The sequence below is a fragment of the Etheostoma cragini genome, chromosome 13 (assembly GCF_013103735.1).
Source record: "Etheostoma cragini isolate CJK2018 chromosome 13, CSU_Ecrag_1.0, whole genome shotgun sequence".
Classification (NCBI taxonomy): Eukaryota; Metazoa; Chordata; class Actinopteri; order Perciformes; family Percidae; genus Etheostoma; species Etheostoma cragini.
This window is the reverse complement of record NC_048419.1, coordinates 19,546,369-19,568,366: the sequence shown is the minus strand read 5'-3', so window position 1 is coordinate 19,568,366 and position 21,998 is coordinate 19,546,369. Positions and strand designations below refer to the sequence as shown.

At 39.1% G+C, this 21,998-nt stretch overlaps 2 protein-coding genes across 4 annotated transcripts; both read left to right on the top strand.

The window, feature by feature from the left end:
• The first annotated feature begins 3,700 nt into the window (after positions 1-3,700).
• Positions 3,701-11,879, top strand: vdac1 (voltage-dependent anion channel 1). Of its 2 annotated transcripts, none has more exons than XM_034889832.1 (9): positions 3,701-3,848; positions 5,368-5,437; positions 5,885-5,934; positions 7,003-7,155; positions 7,393-7,445; positions 8,242-8,469; positions 9,367-9,517; positions 10,193-10,250; positions 10,829-11,879. In XM_034889832.1, exons 2-9 carry the CDS (start codon positions 5,371-5,373, stop codon positions 10,918-10,920), a joined length of 852 nt encoding a protein of 283 aa, XP_034745723.1. In that variant the 5' UTR covers positions 3,701-3,848; positions 5,368-5,370; the 3' UTR covers positions 10,921-11,879. The 2 variants fall into 2 exon arrangements, with proteins under 2 accessions (XP_034745723.1, XP_034745724.1); XM_034889833.1 differs by lacking the exon at positions 3,701-3,848 and adding an exon at positions 4,092-4,112.
• Positions 11,880-14,081: 2,202 nt separating this feature from the next.
• c13h5orf15 (chromosome 13 C5orf15 homolog) lies at positions 14,082-20,745 on the top strand. Of its 2 annotated transcripts, XM_034889830.1 has the most exons (4): positions 14,082-14,319; positions 14,658-14,664; positions 18,042-18,840; positions 19,806-20,597. In XM_034889830.1, the coding sequence occupies exons 1-4, from the start codon at positions 14,199-14,201 to the stop codon at positions 19,938-19,940; spliced, it is 1,062 nt and encodes a 353-aa protein (XP_034745721.1). In that variant the 5' UTR covers positions 14,082-14,198; the 3' UTR covers positions 19,941-20,597. The 2 variants fall into 2 exon arrangements, with proteins under 2 accessions (XP_034745721.1, XP_034745722.1); XM_034889831.1 differs by lacking the exon at positions 14,658-14,664 and having other exon boundaries at positions 14,109-14,319; positions 18,035-18,840; positions 19,806-20,745.
• The last annotated feature ends 1,253 nt before the right edge of the window (positions 20,746-21,998 follow it).

Genomic DNA, 21,998 nt, shown 5'->3' with positions numbered 1-21,998 from the left:
TTTGTTTTTTTTCTAAGTTTGCCATCGTAAGCCTACCCTCTGGCAAAGAGCTGGGGCACACACGTTTCCGTGGAACGGTGTGCAACGGTTTAAGTTGTTTTCTCTCGTTTGGTTGGTTTGTCTCAATTGTTGGCTGTGTTCCAGATGATACACAATCAGAATCAGTTAAGAAACACCGTCAATCTATCAATTTCTGGATGCCAATGGATCAAGTTGTTATTTGAACCCAACGACACGTGAGCTGTGTATCCCTGCTTCACAACAGCAGTGTGTACATGTTGGAGAACAAAAACAAATTTTCACACTATATTGTCCACGGTCTATCATAATGTCAATTATTTCAGTAGCTAAAAAAGGGTGTCTCTGCTCCAGCCTCTTCTCCAGTCTGTTGCCAGTCGGGGAAGTCCTTGATGGCCTACTCGGCTTCAGACTCAGGAAAGTAGGATTCCTCTGTGCAGCCGCTTTGGCAAAAACAAAAGATTTGGGTGTGTTATTCATATGATAACATACCTGACTCTTCACTTGTTGATCAAGTTTATATACACACACACACACACATTATTGTGGTATGACGTCCTTCATCTGTGCATTGCCTTTTCTCCTGCCCACGTCTTCTGATCTTCCACTAGCTTATACTGTACATCATGCCAACATAAAAACTGACACACTATACAAAAGCCATCAACAAATAATGCTCTTTTTTGATGATGCAGTATTTTTAGTATCGCAAACTATTGTTTTGCAATGAACACGGTGTATTACTGACATTTTTTAGAAGATGGGGGATATTCTTAGCAAGAACCACCTTTCTAATTAGGGATAACTAGTGAAACAAACAAGCAAACACACAACTACCAACAGTTTACCAAAGTTAACCTTGCTTTAAACATGAAACGGAAAAGTACCAATAAAATCAATTGTGATATTGATGATTGTATTGATCTCAAAGTCAAATGGGTTTAAATATGCACATCGAACGTGTTTAGTCCTTGTTAAAGCTGATTATTAACCGCTAATGTCAGTTTTATGCAGCTAACGTTAGCTAGCTAGGTTTATTTTACAAAAAAGGTAAAACAGTGTTATGTAGCTGTCAGTAGTTAGCCAACAAAAACGGTCACCATCTATTAACTGATGTTTTATGAACGTTGGCACTCCGAACCTCGTTTTTAAAAATCAATTTTTAACCCGATTTAACATTCATGTCGAGTGTACAAAAACTAACCAATCTTAAACTATTTTACATAGCTAGATAGTGCCATTTGGCGATAAGCAGGATAAAAATAAAACATTATAATCACAATGTACGATCGTTAGCATGCAATTAGACGCCCCCTGAACAACTGTGAGGAATCTTGGAGTTATCTTTGATCAGGACATGTCCTTTAATTCCCACATAAAGCAAATTTCAAGGGTCGCCTTTTTTCACCTATTGCAAAAATGAGGAATATCCTGCCTAAAAATGATGCAGATAAACTAGTCCATGCATTTGTTACTTCTAGGCTGGATTACTGCAATTAATGTCCAAAACGACTCTTCAGCTGTTTCAGAATGCTGCAGCACGTGTTCTGACAGGAACCAGGAAAAGAGATCTCATCTCTCCTGTTTTAGCTTCTCTGCATTGGCTTCCTGTAAAATCCAGAATAGAATTTAAAATCCTTCTTCTCACCTACTAAGCTCTTCATGGTCAGGCACCATCTTATCTTAAAGAGCTCATAGTACAACCCTGCAAGAGCACTATGCTCCCAAAATGCAGGGTTACTGGTGGTTCCTAGAGTCTTTAAAAGTAGAACAGGAGCCAGAGCGTTCAGCTATCAGGCTCCTCTCCTGTGGAACCAGGTTCCAGTTTGGGTTCAGGAGGCAGACACCGTCCCCACATTTAAGAGTAGGCTTAAGACTTTACTTTTTGAGAACATTTTATAGTTAGGGCATAGAACTGAATATTGTTAGGGAGTGAGGAGTTGCAGCGTCCGCGTAACCCGGCCCACCTGCTTCTCGTCATAGTTGTCAGATCTATCTATCATATAATCAATAATATAATAAAACTAGAGGGAGGCAGGGCATACAGCCCGATCCGCTTGGGGAGAGTTCTAGCCTGACCACGCTCCTCTCTTTAACCTGTCTCTCCTAGTTATGCTGTAATAGTTTTAGACAGCTGGGGACTTCCTTAGACACACTCTATCTTTCTATCTTTCCATTTATGTGCATCCATGTCCCAGAAATGCTTGTTAGTAACCTAGCTCTGGGGAGTCCTTCCCCGGAGTCCTTATGTTCTTTTTCGCCCAGCTTGTTTCCTGGGATCAGGGAGGCTCCAAAATCTGGGTAGCAGCTTTCGCCATGGTCCTGCTACACGTTCCGCAATGCTGTGTTCATCCTGCTACGCTCTGCTGTGCCCTGCCACGTCCCTGGTTGCTCCGGTTTCCTCCCACCATAAATGTATTTGTGGATCCCTTAAATTATGATTGGATACAGATACTGACTTATTTTTACTTTGAAATGGCATATCATAATTTTGTTTGGGTTTTCAACTGATTATAACAAAAAAATATGTTGATATTAAATAACAAATCTGCTGCTGTGAATTTAGGTGGTGGGGCTGTTTACATTCATATATGTATCTAGTTCAGTTTTTAAATTTCAAATGTGTCAAATCCTTAGAATTAGTAATATTTCCAGAAACTTAAATAATAAATAAAAGAAAGCTAATAAATACATAAATAATTTAATATATGTAAATATTTATGCAAAAATGAATCAGTTAAATAAATATATTAAAACGTTTTGTTTTCAAATATTTCATGCCACCTTTTTTTTAAAGTCCATGTTTATTTATTTCAAGAGACTTGTATTTCGAAATTCCACATTAATTTATTTCCCTCTCTATACTGAATATTTCCAAGTATTATATTCAAATCAGTGGGCGTGGCTATCTCTCACGTTCATAACAAAGCTGTGGGCAAGAAAAGGCTGGCGAAGTGAGAGTGCACCATGACCCGCAGCTCGTGGGATTCTACCCAGCACACAGTCTATTTACCTATTCTGGTGTAACTGAACCACCAACTAGCGCTGACCTGATGGGGCAAAACGGCCGACAGTTTGCTGTCTCAAACCCACAGTCACCTATTCCGGGGTAACGGGGGTAATTTCTTGGGTTCAGTTTAATGTGAATTAAAGCAGTCGTTTGCCGGCCACCTAACAATGCCTCAGCTACTGTTGTACCAACGGTGCCATGTCATTTCTCCAACACTCCATTGCCACGACCTCTCAATAATCCCAAGAAATTCCCTACCGGTTGCCCTTGCCTGAGAGATAGCGACGGCTCCTGATTTGCATATAAGAACTGGACATATAGAGAGGGAAATCAATAAAAGTCCATGCAAATCAATAAATGTGGATTTATGAAATAATAGTCTTTTAAAATAAATAAACGTGAACTTATTAAATAGAAGTACCATGAAATAATGAAAAGTAAAACCTTTTATTACATTTATTTAACTAATTGTTGTTGTTGTTAATATTTACATTTATTTAATTATGTATGTATTGATTGCCTCATTTATTTATTTCATGATGTATTTCAAAGGCATATTTATTTATTTCTTCATGTATTTATTTATCTATTTATTTATTCCATTATTTAATATTGAATAAAACGGCATTACATACAACTCTTGATGTCTGATGTAACATTGTATCCGGTTGTATGGATTGTATCCAGGTTGTATCTAAGAGGCTTGCGTGACTTGTGACGTATCTGTGTATGACGCTGCATCACGGCACGACCTCCTTCTTCTCTCCTCCCTTTGTGCAGTTGACAAGCCTTTTCTCAGCCAGGACAGGAACACGCAGAGGTACGATATGTATCTAATATCGAAATGCAACACATCGGACATTTATTTAGTGCACGGCTCTGCCGAAGCTATTAACCGGCGGATTCTGACCTCCGGAGCTTTCCTTCTCATTCATAGACTTTGAACCGGAGTGGGATGCAGCTCGAAGTGCAGCAGCGATGCTAGGCCTGCTGCTTTCTACAAGCAAACGGGTTAGCTTGGTGGCTAATGCCTTGCGATGCGGTCATTTGACAGTACAGGAGCAAGTTGTTCGCAGTTATTCAGGCTGCTAATAATAATAAAGAAGCTGAGCTAGCTATAGTAACAGTTTTACCTTTTTAACACTTTACGGGCACTCTGTCCGTCAACCGGTCATAATGTTAGCTACTCACTGGAGACACTTGCCCGCTGTCCACCTTGATAGCTGGCTACAGAAATGCTAAAATGTTAGCAGGTGAGGGCAGGGAGATGCTGCCTCCATAACTTCTTTGTCTGAGTGAAGTGGCCACTGCTGTATTCAGTCTAGAGAAAGGGATCATACTTGCGACCCTTTTGTCCCCATACTTGAATTTCACAGAATTAAACTAACGTTACATCTAACGTGGTGCTGGAGGGCAGGGATATATCCTTGAGATGCTAGGTCAAGTGTAACATCTCAGAAATGGTCCTCGTTATACAATTGGATAGATGCCCTTTTTATTTTGTAAAGTTATTTGGAGTCACTCTTCAACTTAAAGTTATTCAGGATCACCCCAGTATACCTCAGCAACAAAATTTTGCAGGCATGTACTACTGTTTACAGGGTTGTTCTATACGCCCTCTGACATTTCTGCCTGTAGCCCAGCTACAGTAGTCGGAAACTGAATTGGCAGGCAATGTATTGGTAAAGCTTTTAAATGTGCCCTGCCGCATGTATTTGATGCAGTAATGTCTGACGTTCTACCATGTCATTTCATGTAACATTTCTTTGTGGAAAAAATGCCTTAAATACCTTCTTTCAAGCCCTTCTAGCGTGGTATAGAAAGCCTACAGGAAGACTCAGCTCGATTTGTGCCAGTTCTCATTCAAACGAATAGCTAGCCAATGAGAGCCTGGCTAACACTAACCTTTACCCAGTACAACTGGGCAAGATTTCTCCGCTTATTTCTTTTTAGTAGCTAGAGCTGACAGAGGAGGTAGCAGTTCATTTTCACATTCACAACATAACACAAACACATATGGACCTTAAACATATGAAAACACATGCATTTAAAATACCCTAACTGGCTAATGAAAAAATGTGTCACCAGCATACAAGCTCTGGCCTCTGTACTGATAGAAAAAACAAGTTTGAACAATTGTGTGTGAGAATTGTTCTGCTTCTGTTTGTGTAGCTCATAACTTCATTACATCAGATTTTCACTTTTCCTATCCACTAGTGACCTCCAGTTGCTCCCGCCTTCCTCTTTCAGCATCTTATCTGTCAGCCTGCTCTTCTGATTCAGTGTGGTTACTGGCTTGTTTTTAGTTGTAGCCTTGATCATCCACTTTCTTTCTGCAGATAATGGCTGTACCTCCCACTTACATTGACCTTGGCAAGTCTGCCAGGGATGTTTTTACCAAAGGATACGGTAAGCACCAAGCAGCCAACCATACTCGCTTACTTCATCAACATTTACAGCAGTATGATATAGACGCACAGTAAAATTTTCTCAATTGAAAGTAAATGTTTCATACCAGTTTCTGTAATATTTAGAGCTTGCCACTATCTGAACAGATGTTGACAAGTAGTACAGACCCTGCAGTTAGAGTGGATGCCCCAAGGGTTACTGAATAATGCCCAGTGTCAACTTAATACCTAGGGAACTGCCGGATGTTGCAGCGGACTGATTAATTTGTACCCCGACATTGTTAGGACTAATACTATTGCCATTAAAGTATCACTTGTTAAATGGCTATCCGTTGCTTGCATTTTAAGAAGCTTGATCCACTTCAATAATGTGGCTATTATTGGATGTTATAGCTGTATTTTCATTCCAACATAATTTTAATCTTTTATTCACTATTGTTTGTTTCAGGCTTTGGGGTCATCAAGCTGGACTTGAAAACAAAGTCTGAGAATGGACTTGTAAGTTGTTGCCAGTTGTTGTCAGATTGTAACTGCATAGCTTAAGGACGTTTTCACACCAACAGCCTTTAGTTCGGCTGAATTGAACTAGAGTTTGTTTGCCCTGCTGGTGCGGTTTGTTTAGGCAGGTGAGAACACGGCAGTCAAACTCTGGTGCGCACCAAAAGTGGACCAAACAAGCTTACCAACTCCTGCTTGAAGAGATTATGTCGGTACACTTTCAATTAATCTCTGGAGAGGTTCTTTTGTTGTGAGAATGTGATCCATACCCGAACTGCACCAACTATACAAACTCCGCCAATCTGAGCTAATGTCTCCTGTGGTCAGGTATGTAGCAGTGTGCAGGGTTTCTATCCCATAAATAGACTGCGGTCAAGCTCACCGTTCGTCACTCGTATCTCCGTGGTCAAACAAGCTGCCGCTAAAATTGGAGACAGACGCCGGCAGAGCGAAGTCTCAGTGACCAGAGCAGATGTAATAACGTCTCTTTCGAAACAATGTCTGATAATTTAATGAAATGAGCTGGTTTGACCACTAGACCAGAACACACAACCTCCTTCGTATTTACTTTCTTGCTCCCGGGCCCAGACATATCCAGCCAATAAAAGGGCTGGATGTTCTTGCCTGATTTGTAATGACGCAATTTGGTACACATTTGGTTTCAAGCCAAACCCAACCAAACCGACCAATGGCAAATCATTCCAAGTTTACTAACTCACCAACTGATTCAGACCAAAGCAAACAAACTACAGGTGTGACAACGCCCTCAGAGGCTCCTGGCTGTTAATGGAGTTTCTGGTTATCTGATCTATTGTCAGGACGCCTTGGCATGTGTGTGCATGTGTCTCTGTGTGTGTGCATGTGTCTGTGTATGTATATTTACATGTATTTGTTTTTTTTGTCAAAACAGTCAAGGTTTGCAGGACTATTTCACTGTCTAAAACCCTATGTACATTTATTTAAAATTATATATTTGGTGCAAGACATTAATAATAACACTAGTTAACATGTCTGTAAATACGTCCTTTTCTTATTCTGATTGCCTCTGACACCAATACTCATCTGCAGGAGTTCACCAGCACAGGCTCTGCCAACACTGAGACCAGCAAGGTCGCTGGATCCCTGGAGACCAAGTACAAGTGGGCGGAGCACGGACTGACCTTCACAGAAAAGTGGAACACCGACAACACGCTGGGGACTGAGATCACCATTGAAGACCAGGTTGGTGATGGGGTGTGGGGACGAAGAAAATCTAAAATGTTTCTCAAAAATTGGATTTTGGTTGCTATTGGCAGTAACGTATATTCTTGCCTGTTCTCTGCCACTACTTGTTACTCAAGTAGTGGGTGCCATTTGCCAACTTTGGTTTAATCTGATGAACAATTATGCTAAACTTGATCAGTTTAAATAAACTCACACTTATTTTTGTTTGCTATATCTTTCTTACCTGTTCCACAGTTGGCTAAGGGCCTGAAGCTGACGTTTGATTCCTCCTTCTCGCCAAACACCGGGTAAGAACAGCTTAATGAGAACTATGTAAATTGAGGTAATTCAAGTCAAGAGTTTAGTGGAGTGAAGTCATGTATTTCATTACGCGTTTTTATAGCTATAATAGGTATATACAATCCATTGCAAAATAAAACTTACAAAAAGGACATTTTTATGTCTTACAGCTAGTTGAGACATCAGATTATCTAAAAAGTTTCAGGTGGTAACTGTTTTTTTGGAGTAATTTTCCCCCTTTACCGATTTGAGCAGGTTGATGTCTGTTGGCTTCAGAAAGGGAAAGACACGGGCAAAGGCTGACATAAAAAACGTGTGTTTAGTATTTATCTAGACACTGGATGCATACATTTTAACAAGCAAGCATGTAAGCTACCTGGCCATTAACAAGAAAAAGGTTGATTTTCAACTGCTAAATTAGTACACTATATCTACAAGGTAAAGATAGAATACATAGAAACAATATTTGGCTAACATGCAACTGCCAACTAGCTAACTTTAACCAGCTGGCTAAGTTAGCTTACTTTTCACGCTAAGGTCACTGCTACATCGTCAGTGCTGGTTAAAGTAATGAAGGAACCCTGCTCTTAAAATTGGGTAAATAGATAAAGAGCACTTTGCAAAGAGAAATATTAGACATTTTACCCCACTGCCTCTAAAAGGCTGTATATGTGAATAAATGGTTGCAGTCTTTAGCCCTGATAAATGGCACTTCTTTATTATTTTAATTGCCATAGTAATTGTTATGTTTCTAACTCTGGGACAAATTGGTTTCTGACATTAACAACCTGTTCTTTCTGCCAGCAAAAAGAGCGGCAAGGTCAAGACGGGCTACAAGTGCGAACACATCAACCTTGGCTGTGACGTCAACTACGACATCAATGGTACAGCCATCCACGGCGCAGCAGTAGTGGGCTTCGAGGGCTGGCTGGCCGGCTACCAGATGACCTTTGAGGCTGGCCGGAACAGGATCACCCAGAGCAACTTTGCTGTTGGATTCAAGACAGACGAGTTCCAGCTACATACGAATGTGTAAGACTACATGAAGCAGTTTTTATATAGTCAGTATGTGCAAGCATGCATCCTTCCATTGTACCACACACAATAATGAACTATTAAACTTATGTGGCTTCTCTTCCTAGCATTAGTTACGTTAGGAATTGTAATGGCCTACAATGACCATGGCTGATTGCATGACCATGGTGCATTTCATGCTTATTTAAATGTAATGTTTCAAAGAGAGTGAATGTATATTGCCGTGATGCTGCTCTGATGCTTGAACCTAAACTAATTTAACAATGAATAAAGCTATACATTCTGATATTAGGTTAGTGTTTCTGTCCTGCAGTAGTTGAAGGAACCTAAGACACAGACTAGACGTTCTTGTTTTAAGTGAAGAACTTGAGTCCAGATGACTGAACAGAAGCCTGATTTCTTGTCCTTGTCTGGATGACTAGTCACTAATTTGGCTGTTTGCCGGGCACGCAGGTGCTTGCCAGTTATTTTTACACACAGGGTGATGGGATTTACTATATTGCAAGTGAGGTGCAGTGTGTGGTTGGCAGGCATAAAGGGCCTCAGTGGAAAGGCAGAGTGAGGTAGTGTCTGACAGCGAGATAGAGGGAGGGACAGAGCATAGTGTTGGTCTTGTTTCCCGCTGTGCCCCCTAGCCAAGCCTGTCTGTTTCTGTCTACAGCTGAAGTGGTTATGTGAGGTCAGACAAGGTACCATGTTGACTTTACATTAGTGACATTGCACCCCCTTGTGGAACTCTTTAATATACATGCAAGAAACCAAGTAAGGCATTCTCTTTATTTCCAAAACCAAACCATAATGTATCCCTTCAAGGGGAAAATATCACCTGTAGGGAAACACTATTTGCGTTGCAGTCCCATTTTAAAAGTATACCAATCTGTAATTTGTCTTCAGAAACGATGGCACGGAGTTTGGTGGTTCCATCTACCAGAAGGTAAATGACCAGCTGGAGACAGCCGTCAACCTGGCCTGGACTGCCGGAAACAGCAACACCCGCTTTGGCATCGCTGCCAAGTATCAGATTGACCCTGATGCATCCTTCTCTGTGAGTAGTGTTTAACCTGAAGTAGTAGTTGTAGTATCGGTATAGTCACATGGTGTATGATGACAATGTCCCTTTATGGGTCCCTAATTAGGAATACCTGTTTTTAACCTACTTCACCCTTCACATATAATTCATAGTGCAGGATTAGATTCTTAAACTCTCTTTGAGGACAAGGACATTCTGGGTCTCCACGATATGAATGCGATGGGTCATGATGTTGTTCCATTCAAATCAAGGTCATAATCTTTGCTGCATGTTCTGCCTAGCTGACTAATCTGAAAGGTTTGAACCACAATTCAATGTGAATACATCATAGTTAGTTGGGCCTGAGAGAAGCTTCATCCAAGCCAAAATGGTGTATGGGAGGAGTCTGAATGCTACAAAAAAAGGCCAATACTAATGTCCTTCACATACATCCTTAAATCCCACTCAGCAGAGCCAATTATTGTGAATGGTTGTTTGTTAGTGTAATTATGTTTTTTCAAACGATTACATGTTATAACGTGACCAACATGCCATTCTGATGTGAGGCTGTTTTATTGGTAGCACCTATGAATTACAATTTAGATTTTATTTATTTTTGTCAGAGCAGGCAATACATTGCACATCATTGGCATTAAACCTTTTGTCTGTTAATAATACGTGTTCTGTGTATGTTTTGTGGTTCCCGCACAGGCCAAGGTGAACAACTCCAGCCTTGTGGGCCTGGGCTACACTCAGACTTTGAAGCCAGGTGAGTGCAGTCTTGAATAGGCAAAAACACTGACCATGTTTGCAAAGACCACAATATGTCAACATGTATTCAATTAAGACAAAGTACAATTTAACCAGGATTTTTTTTAAAGTAGAATTAAGTCTGAATCAGAGCAGTGGAATTTGGATGTTTATGTGGATTATTGCAAATTAACTGCTACGTCTTATTGTACAAAACATGTACAGAGTACACATTGATCATAATATTGCTCCATAGCAGAGTTTTTGTGACTTTTTTATTTATTTAGATATATACACCAATCTGCTTCTACATTGATGCTCAGGTGAAAATACAACAGTTATCAGAATCATTTTGCACAGTGTTTTTTAAGGGTTATGTATAGCCAACAACTACAACCTCTCAACGATAAACAATGGTAGCAAAAATACAGAAAGATGAGCTTAAGGTTAAATGCTGAAAGGGAAACTGACATGTAGTTTATAGGTGAGTTCTTTGATAAATCAAGGATGGAATAGTTCAGTTCACCTAATCTAAATACAGTTTTAGACTGTTTCAAGGATTATTTGCTAAATTATACATTGTGTTTGTTTCTGCAGGAATCAAGCTGACACTCTCAGCTCTCCTTGATGGCAAGAACATCAATGCTGGTGGCCACAAGCTTGGTCTCGGCCTCGAGTTCCAGGCGTAGAAGGATGAGGCAGTCGCCTGTCCGGTCCTCCCAGCACATATGCACCCCCCACCTAAAAAAATCCAAATCTTTATTGATTAGCCTACCCTCACAAAACCCCTGTGTCCCCTTAGAAATGCTATAGCTGGAGGCAAGACAGCATAAAGGTCAAATTGTTCTTGCAATGATCTACCAATTTTAAAGGACCACTTTAAGGGAAAATTTTGAAAATAAGAAGCCGGGTTCAGAACAAAACTATTACCGTTTAACAGAGAGTTTTATCTTGAATTGTGGAGCCTACAAAGAAAATGTAACATTGAGTATAGTCATGTTTGTCATTTCACTACATTCATACACAATGCTTTAATTTGTCTCTTTGCTTTCCAGTGCAAAGGGCAGTCAAGAGTACACTTGAGTAGTTACACCTCTAGATGGTGCTGTTGCATAGCGCCATTAATGTCACTCTTTTCTTAGAAGTTGTAGTGGGGAAACAACAGTTTTTCCACGCTTCCGCACAGGAGAGCTCTTATGTCTGTCTTGATACATTATACAATGGGAAGGGTTAGTTGTCCTTGGTATGAAGCTGTCATTAGCTCTAAGAGGCACTACACTCCAATGTGGACATTGTGTTTTCGTCTCATTTGTTTTTTGTGTCTGTGCATTTGGTGTGAAAAATGTCTTTTGTTACATATAGGAAAATAATATTTTATTGACAGTGTTGCATAGTTTAATCCACCTGTGAAGTCTTACAAAGGCAAGGAACTCTCAATTCTTCCTGGTTGAGCAAAGGAAAGGAAACCTGTCGTGCACACAGTTAAACTTCTCTGGATAAGAGTTACAGTACTTCTTTGAGGGGGGATGAAAATAATTACAGTGGACAGGAAATGGTAGTCTTCCACAACTGGTTATGGAAAAACATGCTTAGGTGTATTTGACAGTATTGTCATGCCCTGAATTAAATAAAGAACACCTTGAACCAGTTTGTGATTGCATTTGTTCTTCTGCCTTTGCCTCATAATGACCAGCAGTTAGTGATGACTAATTTCAGGCCATGTTTATTTGAAATTCTGTAAAAATGCTTTCAAACGTATAAGATGGCCATATGTGACAGCTGAGGAGAATTTAAAAAGTATGTAGATAACAGTTATCTATGTTGTTGATTCAACTATTGTGTATTTTCTGTGAATCCTTGTCTATTAAATATCAGAAAATAATGAAGTCATACCACAATTAACCATAGCCCATGGTGACAACTTCACATTAAACTTAAAACCCAAAGATTTAAAATGGTATGAAATAAAACTAGCATTTTTGATTATATATAATACAATTAGTTGATTGAATTGTAGGAAAACTTGGATGAATTGGATGACTGACCTTGGTTGGTTTAGGAGGACTACAGCATCACTTTCCCACAAATCGTAAAGAAAAACAAATGATGGATTGGATATTTCTTGGCATGTTTGGCATTGGTGGGTATGATTATTCCACGATTGTTTAATTCTTTCATCAATTATTGACATGATCAAAAGATGAAAACTGAGGCAAGGACGGCTGACTGAACAATTGTTTTGTACAACTTTTGTTGTGCTGTTTGGTTTCTCCAAACAAAGTGTAGAAAGTGTCTAAGTAGCTCTTGAACTTGGTGTTTGGGTGAAAACACTGAACACCAACCAGCCATCTGCATCGTGTAGGTTCACTCTGGATTCTATGGATAGATGACTTTGTTTGCTATACTATGACTTAATAAACTGAAGTTTATAAAAAAATGCTTATAAACATGATTTTGCACTGATGACATGTAATAGAAACCGGAAAAGGAAATAATGCATTTCTGTTTGGGGTCTTAGAGACCCGAGATGTAAAACATGATTATATTCATTGAAGTTTCATATGCTCTATCTCTGATTGATGTTGAAAGTTTTTTTTATGAAAGATAATGTATAAATATATATAGATGTCATAAATAAATTGATATGATAAATCGCAAATGACGAGGGGGATATCTAAAGGCTTCATAATCAATTCTATGTAGCTTTACCATGGTAAAGTTGGTTTTACATTGGACTGTGGCTATTCAACACATTCCAAAAATCTATTGTGCAGCTTGCCCTTTTGAACTTTCTTCCACATTGCACAAAGCTTCTTTATTTAAAAAAACAATCTTTGATTTTTTAAAATGATTTTGTTATGTAAAAAAATGCTATGCGGCTTGACCTTTTGACCTATTCATGTCAAAACACCTTTGTTGAATTCAGCTAACTCTTAAATAGAAAGCCCTTGAGGTGGGGGATGGTTGGGGGAAAATAAATAAATAAAATTACAAAAAAACATGTACTGGGGACAGACACTTTTATAAGTTCTCAAGTTCTATTTGTGAGATCTTGACTTTGACATGGAGAAAAAAAACCATAGTTGAACAATCTATTTAGCAAGATCTTGGTTTTGTTTTTTGAGATATCGAGTTTTATTTGCAAGTTCTTGCAAATCCAACAAACAATAAGGCTACCCTAGCTAGCTAGTGCGCTATTCACTAGCTAGCTAGCTAGTAGCACAACATGATTACATCTCCTTGGCTGTCTAAATGCATTCATTGTTTATTTTGATACGCATGTAAACGATCAGGAACATGTTGCCGTTAGTGAATATTTTATACAATGAAACGTCAAGTTCATAGCTATACTACTATGGCTGTATTAAGAGAGCAAACTAGCTATACTTGTATTTTTTTATGGTTGTTTGCTATACCTGTAAGAGACACATGAAAGAAGCTCATAAACAAGCATGTTGCTACCACAACAAAAACTAAGAAAAATAAGGTGTGTGCAATGTGTAAGAGAGTTTGCTGAGTGTACCAAAAGTGTTTTGACATAAATAGGTCAAAAGGTCAAGCTTCATAATAGATTTATAGCATTTATTTACATAAAAAATACTTATAAAATCATAGTATAGAGTTTTTGGAAAATTAAGTTCTGAGCAATGTGTAAGAGAATTAGCTGAGTTCAACAAAAGTGATTTGACATGGACTGGTTGAAAGGCCAAGCTGCATAATAGATTTTTCGAATGTGTCGAATATCCAACGTCTAATATAAAACCGTATTAGGTATTAGGTTGTATTTTCAGGCTTTGACAAGCTCCATAGCACAATTATAATATACTTGAGAGTGACAAAGTAAGCATTGATTAAATCAGACCTTATGCATCCACTTTTGACTGCATGACCCCCCCTGAACACATGTTCACTCTCTCACATATGTGGCCATGCGAAACCACGCCTCTTCAGTTACTCAAGTATCAACATGGCGACGTGCAGAAAGATGGGACGAAGCGGAAGAAATATGTGTGCTCTTTCCCTGGTTATTTCCCTCCAACTGTTAGCCAGCGGCTGCCTGTCAGCTCCAGTAAATAACGATACTGAAGGTATGTAATACTTTTATGAAGTACCTGAGTCAATGACTGTTTTTTTAACCAACTAACAGAAGTGCTATCGTTAGCTAGCCAGTGTCAGGTAGCTAGCAAACGTTGCTGCTATGTTACTGTAGCTAGTCGGCTAGTACGTCATGCTAGAAACCATGGTTTTAGGTGAGAAGGGACGATGTGATTTTAAAATAGATATTTTTATTTGAGTTGTTATGAACGTTTTACAGTAGAGTTCAACAAAGTAAGTTCTCAAATGTGAAGCGTAATAACGTTATAAGGCTTTAAATGTGACGTTAACCGTTTTGAAATGTATCCGTCACGAGATTGTAAGTTGAAAGTAACAACGTTAAAATGTTCTTACGTTAACGTCAGGTCGTTGAGACTTTATTTCTCTTAATTCAATGTACAATTTGCATAAAGTTTCCTGGCTTGGCCTTAGCTAAATAGCAATAGTAACTTTTGAAAGACAACCCTCGAAACCAGGAAAAGGGAAGTCTTATTTTTCGACCAAACTTCAAGATCGGCAGCCGTACAAGTTACAGCCAGCCTATTTGGATAGCGTTTAGTTCGACCAGTTAACTTAAATGTTTGTTTTTCCTAATGAAAATGGCATCGTCTATTTTGTGATGCCCCGCGGGGACTCCTTAGCAATAATGATTTGTGGCAGTCAGATAAGTTGACTCAGTCCAGATGTCCTTATTGTATATCTGAGCTGTTATAACCTCTGTCATTTAAGTAAGTTACTGCTACAGCTTATAAAGAATACTTTTTAAAAGTTTACTATCAAGGAACTGGGACCACAGTAAAGGCTCATTCGAAGGCTCTATCTTGTACAAATTCACTTTTACTGCGTGCTGTTTTTATTTGCTTAAATCTGTTGAGACAAGGTCATTGGTATTGATTTATTCTTTCAAATGAAGACTGTATGTCATGTTTACTACATGCTTGGGCAACTGTCAGGTTGCAGCATTGTGTTTGCTTGGAAAAAATCACGTCTTAGGCCTATTTCCATTTAAAAAATTTGACTATTTCAGGTACGCCATCATTCTCACCATACTCACTCAAACAGACTATCTCTGTACTGTATTACTGTGGTAAAGAGGCACTGAAACAAAATTACATAGACATAGTCTGTTGGTTAGGAACAAAAAATATCACATCGGTAACATTCATGGACTTCACATTTCATCCTCTTTTGCAGCATTTGGAGTTACATAAACTCTAATGTTTAGTATTCGTTCATGAAATCAGATTCATAACAAATCATTCATTTGCTGTCCTTAAACTGTGGATGACCCTTTGGCTTTGCACTAAACCAGTGTCTTCATACATTTTTTTTCTTCATTAATTTAATTAATTTTCAATCATCTTTGCATATGGGTTTAATCTGAATCTCATACTGATCCAAGAACCAACAAAGGAAAACTTTTGCAAAAAAGTGGAGGAAGTTCCCTCATCACCTGTTACTGAGATGTATGATTTAAGGAAATACTATAGGCATAATTAAATATTAATTAACCCAGTTGCTCAGTCTTTATGGCTGACTTTCCTCCATGCTGTTTTATGGAGCAAAGCCTATAACGATTGCTGCCTCAAAGATCTCCTGTTCAGTGGTTATTAATGCTGGCCACGGCCCATGTTTATGAATAGTCCCTTTCTTCTCTTGGAGACGTCTTACCTCGTGCTTCAAGTCCCTAGTGTTCTCCTCCCTAAGCAGCGCCTCCTAGTCCCACAGGATGAAATAATGTTGACACTTGTTGGTTAAATCAAGTGGTGTCATTGATTCAGGAAGACTGGCTGGATGCATGAGACTGAGTTAAGCTCTAATTTAAAGACACACTCAGTATCTGTTACTGTTCTTAAAATGAAAATACCAAATTTTTATTATCAAACTAAAATGTTATGTATGTTTCTTAAACTATTATAAAGTTAAACACAGTTAAAAATTGGAAAACCTGACGTACACAATCTCTCTTTAGCTTGTTTCACACAGATTCTTTAATGGTGTAGCAATATAGGTTAGCAGTTATGCTGGCTTTGTTGATTCACACAGAACCATGCATAATGCCGCCCCTGCTTGTGGGTTGACTCGTGTATCGTATTGCATGTATTCCCACCTTGCCCCTTGTCCCTTTCAAACAGACGTTTTGGCTGTGTTATGGCTCTGTGAATTCCTCCGCTGCCGGCGTAAAGGCGCAACAACCCTGTCCCTCATTCCGTCTTTTGCCATTAATGGTACCTGCTCGACTTGTCTCAACTCGGCCGCGGTGCCATGTCCTCCTTTTTCCATTGCAGAGCAATACTGCCTCCATGCGTGAGAAGAGCTGTGGCTGCTTGTCATAGCAGGACATTGCCTGGACCTAAATGCAACACACACACACACACACACACACACACACACACACACACACACACACACACACAGTGGCTGTTGCCACAGCCAGAAGACAAATTTAAAAGGAGCAGAGGCAGCAAAAAACTCGCTGGCTAAACTATTTCAACACGGCAGGTTTGTTCAGGACCCCCCCGTCTGTCGCTAGCAATGATGATGCAGTGAATAGTGACGAGTCCCTCCGACCAATCAGTAGTCTGCAGCTTTTCACGTCACCTTTTGGTATCGCTTCAGCTCACTTGGAACCTCAACTGTGATAGTACTAAAAGTACCTGTTGGCAGGTACCAGGGACTTTTTTTGCAATGGAAAACCAAAAAAGGCAAGTAGAGGCGAGTCGAGAAGGTACCATACAGTGGAAAAACGCCATTTGTAACTTTCACACAAACGGCGAGGCAACTTAAAGACACAACATTCCCGCCTTGAACAGGCTGTATGAAAGGGACTATGTCAGCAGTAGTCACGGGATTAGGGCAAGTTTGCACAAACACAACAACAAAAAACACACCAACAACCAGTTAAGTACAAACATCTTAAATTGTTAACTGCCTTGCTACTGTTAGATGACAGCCTCTGAGTAGGAGGGCAATTTTATTTCCACATCCATAGCAGTCGGTTGATCACACAGTTCTGTAGCAACAAACTCCTGTTAGTTGTAAATGAAAGAATTAGAATTTTCTTTTATTTCCTGAATTCACTGTGTGATTAAGGTGTCATTATTCAAAATGTAGATGAAAGTGTAGATAATTAAATGAGTTGAAACTAAAAGCTCAAAATTAGGCCTGCACGATTAATCGTTATAAAATCGCAATTTCATTCACCCTGTTCACATTTTTAATTTTTAAATAATTTCAATTTACAATTTGCATCAGTTTTAAAAATAGACTCTATGAAATATGTTTAATGCTCTACCTTCTCTTCATTGAGGCCTCTATGCTATGCAGGCTCGTGATGATGAGCAATGTGCTAAAGTTGTCAAATAAATATGCTTGGTACTGACATTTTCATTTGTTTTGTCATGGTCAAACAAAATCATGGCAGAGAATCGTGATATCAAATCTAAGCAAAAAAAAAACGTGATTCATATTTTTTTTTTCGAATTGTGGAGGTCTAACTTAGATTGAATTTGCATTATTAGCGATTAGGTTTAGAAAGTGGTCAGTAAATAAAGAACCCCTCCTTGATTGAAAATGCATATTCTGTTTAGCCTACTAGGCCGACCTTTTCAAGTGGCTGTATCAAAGTGTTTTAAAGAGTTATTCATAACCTTATTTTTGTAACCTAATATATATTGGTTTGCATTGTTATTTCCTCTAACCTTACAGCCAGAAGCCAAAAGAAACTGAGTGAAAACGCATCTCAGAATCTTAATTTGACAATTGTGAACGAGAAGCCAGGTGGTGCAGATCCTCCGCCTTCTCAACAGGTTTTAACGACTTTAACCGATTCCAAGGATCCTGCAACACCTGCTGGGAATATCTCTGCATTAGCAGAGGGAGATGCTCCTGAAGAGAACCACACAATAGCCATTACACCAAAAATGTCTAACATGCATAAGAAAACAAATCCAGTCACCATCATTGGTAGCTCTGATAATACACAGCTGGAAAGAAATGTTAGCAATGAGAACAGAACATATGTGGCTGGAGAGAAACCAGACAAAACGGATACAACAGGTGGACCCGCTAATTCTGAAACCACCCCAGCTTCTAGTCCAGAAGTTCCCAGCACCTCTGCCCTAGACCCTGAACCTGTCACGGAAGAGGTAGAAACACCAGCCGTCAACTCCAAACCCGCCAACACCCTGAACCCGTTCACACTGCAGGCCACTGATGCAGACCTGCTGCAGCGCACTGACAAATCACCAGCACCTCAGAAGGATAAGGAGGATTACCTAGATGAAGGCAACGAAGACGACGATGACACTCTCTACAGGGACAGCGAAGAAAATGAAAATGATGTCAAAGACCAGAGTGTGACCAGGCTGCAGCCAGACGGGATGGAGGTGACCCGGTACAAGGGAGCAGACAGCTACAACACAGAGGATGAGGACTCCCACTTCTTCTTTCATCTGGTCATTCTGGCTTTCCTGGTGGCAATCGTTTACATCACCTATCACAACAAGAGGAAGGTTAGTGTTGGCATGACAGCTGGTTAACTGCTCAGGATGTAGATGCCAGAGATGATGATGCAACATAAGTCTTGTTTGCACAGGGCTGGTATTACCTCAGCATTTAGCTTCTGTAAACTGCAAAGTTTACATTGTCAGCGTGTTGTTGAAACTATTAATTATTGATAGACAAAATTAATCACCAACAATTTAGATAAGAGCATCTAAAATCTGAGGTTTCTTTGTTATGTATTGTTCAATTGTTTAGACAAATTAAGCATTTTGTTATCCATAGCCTGATATATTACCTTTCGCTTGTGACCTTACACTGGCAATTTTTCACATTGATTGAACAGTTGATTATTTGAAATAAATAATCAGTAGATATATAGATGAAAGAAAATAACAATCACACAGTCCTATAAAGTCCTGCTGTACTTTGATCTGGGTTAAAATTCACCAAATGTGTAGCTTGATCAGATACAGTAGTTCCTTCTTGTTTCTTGAATCAGTGCCTAAAAGTATTTGCCTTATTTTTCCATTTATTTTAACATTTTTTAATTAAACTTGGGTTTCCTGACTTTCCTGAGCCATTAAGAGCGTTTTCCCCACCTGCACAACCTGCCAAAAAAAAAGCAGTGCTTTACAAAGTAACAAAAACTATAGGTATCCTCCGCTAAACAAACCAAGCACTGTATTTCAAACAAAACACCACATTGTAGAATATGAGATCAGATGTCGCACAAGAGCCCTTCTAGAGGAACAAGTCCTCCCTTTCAAATCAGCAGAGGAAGGTATTATGCTGGCTCCATGTTTGGGTTTCACAGCTGAAGTAAGGATCCCAATTATGTAGGCTTTAATATTTTCTTCTAAGCTGTCAACCAAGAGATCATTTTGCCTGATAAGCACTTGTACATCTATCAGATTAATTTGATTTCTATCTGCATTCAGCTAATTTTATTAAAAACAAATTCTCTTCTTTCCAGATCTTCCTCCTGGCCCAGAGTCGGCGCTGGAAGGACGGTCTGTGTTCCCGCAACACCGGGGAGTATCACCGCCTGGACCAAAACGTCAACGAGGCCATGCCCTCCCTCAAGATGACCCGCGACTACATTTTCTGATCCACGTTCAGAAGAACAATATGTCCAGTCCTGCACAGAGCCAGTTGGCCTTCCTGGCTGGTCAGTCACATTGTTTAGATGCTGTGCTTTGTCATGGAGCCTGATTAATGCTTTCTCTTGCTTTACAGGCCAACTGGAGAACTGTCTTTGGGATTGAATTTTGTTTATTCAGGACTTTTCTGTTGTCTGCATAGAGAGATTTGTTATGTTATTCTTATTTGTTGTATTAGTTTAATGTTATTTGTCTTGTTTTCCCACAATTAATGACTTAATAGGATTTAATATTTTGATTTATTAGAATTTTACATTTGTCTTTTTCGGGAGTGTTTTAGCCTTATGGTCCCTCCACACCAGTTTCCCCTCTTGCATACTGTCTTAATGTTAAATACTCACTTTAAGGATAGGAAGAATTTAGGTAATTGTATAATGATTAATTATAACAGTTGATTATTTACCCCAAGATTATTAATAGATTTCTCTCAACAGTTAGCCAATATGTAAATTGACACACAAAGCATTTGCTGTGCTTGTTGTGTCACGCATACTTTTGCATTGTAAAGGTGTATGTATGCAAACAAAGCCTCAATCTAGGAGAAGCTGTTATTTAAATGCAGTCATTCAAAAAAGAAACTGGCCACCGCTCATGTTGAAATGCTGTACACTATTTAAAAAAAAAAAAGACACATTAAGAAAATTGATCACAATTTACAAAGTCATAATATTCCTTAGTATTTGATAAAAATGAATTTGATGTAATTTTTGTTATCTAACAAAGATATCACATTTCATTGAAATTTAAAACCAAAAATGTGTAACCATCACCTATGTTTTCTGTCACACCTTTGCAAAAAAATATCTACTTTTTGTTTAGATTTTACATTATATAAGAGATGTAAAATCCCTATAACATGTTGAGAAATGAAGCTGCACATTAAGTCAAGGAGGGGACTACTCTTCAGGTGAGGGGTCTGTCCACGTGTTTAAGCCATTTAAATGAAGACAGGTACTGAATATTGTTCAGGTTAGAATGTACTTATGTAATGTATGGGAGAAGAGTTTTTCCTTGTTCGTCATTTTACTTGTCTACGGTACCGGTTCTACTGCCCAGATTTTGCTATGCAGAAAATCCCGGGGCTGGCCCTCTTTGTTTTTATGACTTTGGTGAAGTCTCTAGCAATCATTTATGGTCTTCATTTTGGCAAAATACGACTTGCACATGACTTTTCATTTGTAGTTGCCTCCTGTCAGAGTACAGTTTTGTGGACTGGTATCTCTGTTCATCAGAAATTTTGTCTGCACTGTGTGGACTGATCGTAACTTTTACACCATTCATTACCAGAAGACTGTGTGCAGATACTGTCCAAGCTGTGGACCGTGTGAGCAAAAACCACAAAAAGAAAAACAATAACAGATCACATTGCCACCGGCAGACCACATTGTCATTTCCAAATTGTCACTCATGACTCTATTTCTTGTTCTTCACAGGTCATAGTTGCATGTTTTTCTGTCCGTTGCCTTCTCATGCCTTCAATTAACATGCCATAACTTCCACATGAATCCACGTATCGTTTATCAATCTGCTGATGCCTTCTGCCAGTTATTTTCAGCTATCCTGCCCGTATGTAAAGCTACACAGTGGTTAGATTGATAATGCAATTTTCACTGTGCCGTTCAGTCATATTAGCTGGAATATGAGGGGAGGAGGTGTCCTGCGGAAAGATGATGGATCAACACGGCTCTTGCAATCAACAGTAGAAACTGTACAAGCTCTGTCAATAAAGCACAAATTGTGTACAAAGTTCTACCTGTGTCTTTAATTTTTGTGATTGATGCTTTCATGTTTGACCTGCTCAAGTGATTAATCTAAGATTCTCTTCTGACAGATTTCATTTTGAGTCTGATATAGAGAATATTTACATCAGAGCCTTCTTTTATCTAGCTCTTTTTGGAGTAAATGCTCAGCTTACCTTGGCATTACTAACTAGACCAGTAGCTCCTTGGATCGTAATAGGCTCACTATGTTTGTCACAGCACAAGCTGAAATTTTGGTTAAAAGCT

Bases quoted from the DNA above. Each gene is read 5' to 3' on its own strand.
- vdac1 (XM_034889832.1), top strand. From the start codon at position 5,371: ATGGCTGTACCTCCCACTTACATTGACCTTGGCAAGTCTGCCAGGGAT. The intron at 5,935-7,002 runs GTAAGTTGTTGC...ACTCATCTGCAG, and splicing joins CAAAGTCTGAGAATGGACTT to GAGTTCACCAGCACAGGCTC. The intron at 8,470-9,366 runs GTAAGACTACAT...ATTTGTCTTCAG, and splicing joins TTCCAGCTACATACGAATGT to AAACGATGGCACGGAGTTTG.
- c13h5orf15 (XM_034889831.1), top strand. From the start codon at position 14,199: ATGGCGACGTGCAGAAAGATGGGACGAAGCGGAAGAAATATGTGTGCT. The intron at 14,320-18,034 runs GTATGTAATACT...CTAACCTTACAG, and splicing joins AGTAAATAACGATACTGAAG to CCAGAAGCCAAAAGAAACTG. The intron at 18,841-19,805 runs GTTAGTGTTGGC...TCTTCTTTCCAG, and splicing joins CCTATCACAACAAGAGGAAG to ATCTTCCTCCTGGCCCAGAG.